We start from the raw sequence: 4,131 nt of genomic DNA, 5'->3' as shown, positions 1-4,131 counted from the left end.
GTCGAGCGAGCGCCGCATGTACAGTTGGCTATTATATTGGTTTTGCTTGCGTTAATATCATCAAGGCGCTCGGAGAACAAGGGGAGAAGACTTCTCTTCAGCGCGAGCGTTCGTGAGCAAGCAAGCGGGAGCAATGAGAAAATAGCGGCCATACGGCGATGGACAGCCCCGACCATAAGGAGAAATCTCCTAGAATAAACTGACGAAAGCTCACCGTCAGGTGGCGTATTTATGAAAAGGGTCTATAGCAACAAATTGTAATGTTGTACAAAGTAAGGCTGGCAGCTAACACTTTTATATCCGGTATTGCGTAACTCTACAAAACGCTGGTGTATGAGAATACGGCCACTCCAGGCGAGCGAAGCGGTTTTCGCACAGTCTCTTCGCGTTGAGAGCGCAGCACGTAGTAGGGTACACGCGCCGCCCGCTGATGCCTGTCGAGATAGCGCGCGCGCCAGCGATCGCGACCGCGCCCTTGTAATCAAAGTTTACAGTTGCTGCTCGAGCGACACTACGCCCCCCCTGCCCCCCGCTCGTCCCTGCATGCTCCTTCAAGAGGGGCGGGTGATTTGCTCTCTACTTGAGAGAAAAGAGACACTTTTTACAGCGAAAGCTGTTATGAGATCACAACAAGGGCCGTTTTTGGCGCTGTAGTTGTCCGCCGCCGCCGGTGTCCGTAACCACTATCGCTCGAAATAAGAAAAAAAAACGAAATAAGAAAAAATTTCAAGGATGGAACGAGGTTCGAACCTGGGCGCTCTGCGTGGGAGCCCAGTACTTTACCTCAGAGCCATGCCGGTGCTTGAAACTGCTTTGCAAAAAGACCCTATACAGGCTTCATGTCGGGAAGGAACCACATTAACACATGTAATGCAGCGTGGTAGAAGAGTAATATAACAACCAAGCGTCGCACAACGCGAATTCTGTAACCAGGCGTCACACAATGCGAATCGCGCAACGAGTGGGTTGTTGAATGCTTCCAACCCATTACAAAAGAGCTCTGCCATAATTCTTCATCGTCATAAGCCACTCCATCAACAAAGATCACATAATGCCTTACAGGTGTTTAGCAACTACCACGGTTCTCCGCAGAATGACGAAAAATTGCTTAGTGGCTGCTTCCCTACTGCACAAAAATTATGACGATTTATAGCGTAGTGGGTTCCTCGCAAGTGCACTTCTATTGGTTGCCAAGGAATCCCATAAGTCTCCAATGATCCATTTCCTCAGGGTCTCGATAAAGTTAATTCCCTCTCTCTATCTCTTTCTCGTGCTATAGCGTATGTTATAAAGAGTGGTGGGAGAGTGAAATAACGACAGGGCGTCACACAATGCGAATTACGTAACTAGTGGGCCCTTTAAAGCTTCCAACCCATTACAAAAGGCTCAGTCATAATTCATCGTCATCAGCCGTCGCATCAAGAAACTGCACATAATGCCTTACAGATGGTACTTCGCTTCTCTGCAGAATGACGAGTAATGTCGTTGTGGGTGCTTCCCAAATTCACAAAAATTATGATTTGTGACGTAGTGGGTACGTTGCTAGTGTACTTGTATTAGTAGCTACAAGAGAGTTTATAACGGACTCTTTCAGCTTTCGCTGTGACTGTGCTGCGCTTTCCGCGCAGACCTGGCGGTTTTTTTTTCTCTTCGTTATTTCCTAAAACAATAAGAGATTGCAATAGTTTAACAGATGACTTCGCAAATATTTTTTTTCTATGTTGTGAAATCGCTCTTGAATTAACAAATGTACTAAGCGTCTTGAAAATGTATTTGTTGAACCATGCTATGATTCTTCTAATAATGCTATAGTGATCTTTGTATATGTGTGTGTATATATAGCACGTGTAACACGTTCTTTTTTGACTGGTTATGTTTTTGTTCGCCCCCTACGCAGCGCCTCTATGTCGATGTAGGTAATCTGTAAATAACTAAATAAATAAATAAGCTTCTGTGTCGTTCACCCTGAATTGTGTCTTTACGCGTTGTCCTTGCTCTTCGCAGCTCACTCGTTTCAAGATCCCACGCTACTTCGTCTACAGCCCGAACGTGCCAAGGACGGCCATTGGGAAGCCGCAAAAGGCCAAGATGCGCCCGCTGGCTGCAGAAATGCTAGGACTCGTCAAATGAACTTACTCATGACGTCAATACTTAAGCCAGAGGATATTACGTCGTCATGCGATAGACGTACCACTGGACGCCACTGAACGACGACTCCAGTCTCGCATGACCATAAAAGGTTTCCTTAGGCCGTTGTTGCAACTCGCGCTGATGAACGCCCTGCGTCATCGAATTCCTCCTTCCTCAACGGTGTCTTATGGCTGCGTATGTGTGTTAGACGGCGGACCTGCAACTCGGAGGCAGAACAGGCATAACAGAAAATGAAATGGGCTGCGATAAATGGCGTGAACGTGTGTTACGGAATATAAAGTACTGGGAAACCTGATGTGCCAAAGGAACAAGGATAAACTTGATTTGTCCAGCAAGCGCTATGTATACTCAATGCTGCTTAAATAAAGAAGCACTGTAAATACTGCATTATATTGAGTGATTGCTTGCCCGAAATAAAATTCTGCATGTGAACTTAGAGCGCTCCGCTTCAATGATTACTGTTTAGTCCACTTAATGATCGATCCCCACAATGCGTGGGGTCTGCAGGAATTTTTAACACAAAATAGCCTGGCTCCGTACTTGAAAATTTTATGCTTGAAGGAAAACCAGTCGTGGGTGGATGCCGCCTTGAATTTTCACCTACAACGAGCGCTATGGGATACCGTTAGTGGCGTTATTTATACTTTTTTTATATTTCCGCGTGCGTGTGTAGGCCAGTCCAACAACGTCAGCATTACTGATAACATTGTTAACAATTACTAAGAAGTGTAGCTTTTAAAAAATCCGTAGACTGCTTTCGGATGTAAGATAAGACATTTGCGATATCCTTCATTACAGCCATATGCCCTTTAACAACGTCGTAGGGTCCACTCCGAAACAATTCTATATTCAGCAGAGAAAGTAAATCAAAGTAAACAACTTACTGTCCCCTCCCCTCACCTAACGCTGTAAGGATAGTGTACGCGAAAGCCTATGCTCCCACGAGAAACTCATTAAATTTAATACTCGACTCCATTGTTCTATTACTTGGTCTGTTTCGGTCGTCAATATATTAGCACCGGTTCTACCTGGCGGGGCTTGGTCGCGCTATGTTAATTCACATTTTATTGACCTTTAATTAACATCGCATCTCATTCACCTCTAATTCATGTTATTTACGCTTCATTCTTCTTATGCACTGATTATCACATCTAATCGCTTGCCATAACTTTACCGAATAAAGTTCCATTTGCCCCTCCCCTCCCTCCCCCGAGCGGCACGCTTTTGGTCCGATACGTTTTCACGCAATGGCGGAAGCAGGATCTTTTTTTAACACGAAAGTGCTTTATGCCGGGGTCCACCAAGATTTTCATGACGTATTTCCGTCACGGAAATACGTCAGCAAAATGAATGCCATCAAATGGCAAAGAAAAAAACTAAAGAAAAAAGTTCCGTTGACAGGAGTCTAACTCATGACCTCTCGGTCCGCGACGATGGCTGGCGGCCGTTAAGCCCACTGAGCTACTGCCAAACACGGAGGCTACTAGAGCGGGCCTTTTATCTTTCACACTTTTTTCTCGCAGTGCTTTTGGATGGATGGCTGGATGGATGGATGCTATGAGCGTCCCCTTTGTAACAGGGTGGTGACATGTGTGCCACCAGGCTCGAAAAAAAAAATACCCGACGTGGCTGCGACCGTCCCATTCGGCGCGTTTCCAATAGAAGCGTAATTTCGTTTAACACGCCGTGAGGTGGACGGAAGTTGTAAAGGAGTACGTCTACTTAAGACAGGTAGTAACCGCTGAGCCGAACCATGAGATTGAAATAACTAGAAGAATAGGATGGGTTGGGGCTCATTCGGCAAGCATTATCAAATCATGAATGGTAATCTACCACTATCCCTCAAGAGGAAGGTATATAACAGCTGCATCTTACCGGTACTTACCTACGGAGCAGAAACCTGGAGACTTACAAAGAGGGTTCAACTTAAATTGAGGACGACGCAGCGAGCGATGGAAAGGAAAATGATAGGTGTAACCT

The 4,131-nt window shown here is 45.6% G+C and overlaps 1 protein-coding gene across 1 annotated transcript in view; it reads left to right on the top strand.

Annotated features, from left to right (window-relative positions):
- Positions 1–2,567, top strand: part of LOC119374780 (medium-chain acyl-CoA ligase ACSF2, mitochondrial) — an 86,729-nt gene extending 84,162 nt beyond the window's left edge. Inside the window, exon 16 of the mRNA XM_049411285.1 lies at positions 2,005–2,567. Within this exon, the coding sequence (XP_049267242.1) occupies positions 2,005–2,130 (126 nt within the window). The 3' untranslated portion in view covers positions 2,131–2,567. The remainder of the gene's footprint in view (positions 1–2,004) is intronic.
- The last annotated feature ends 1,564 nt before the right edge of the window (positions 2,568–4,131 follow it).

Source organism: Rhipicephalus sanguineus, chromosome 11 (assembly GCF_013339695.2).
Source record: "Rhipicephalus sanguineus isolate Rsan-2018 chromosome 11, BIME_Rsan_1.4, whole genome shotgun sequence".
Lineage (NCBI taxonomy): Eukaryota > Metazoa > Arthropoda > Arachnida > Ixodida > Ixodidae > Rhipicephalus > Rhipicephalus sanguineus.
The sequence above is the reverse complement of the archived record's forward strand: the minus strand, read 5'-3'. Positions and strand labels throughout refer to the sequence as shown.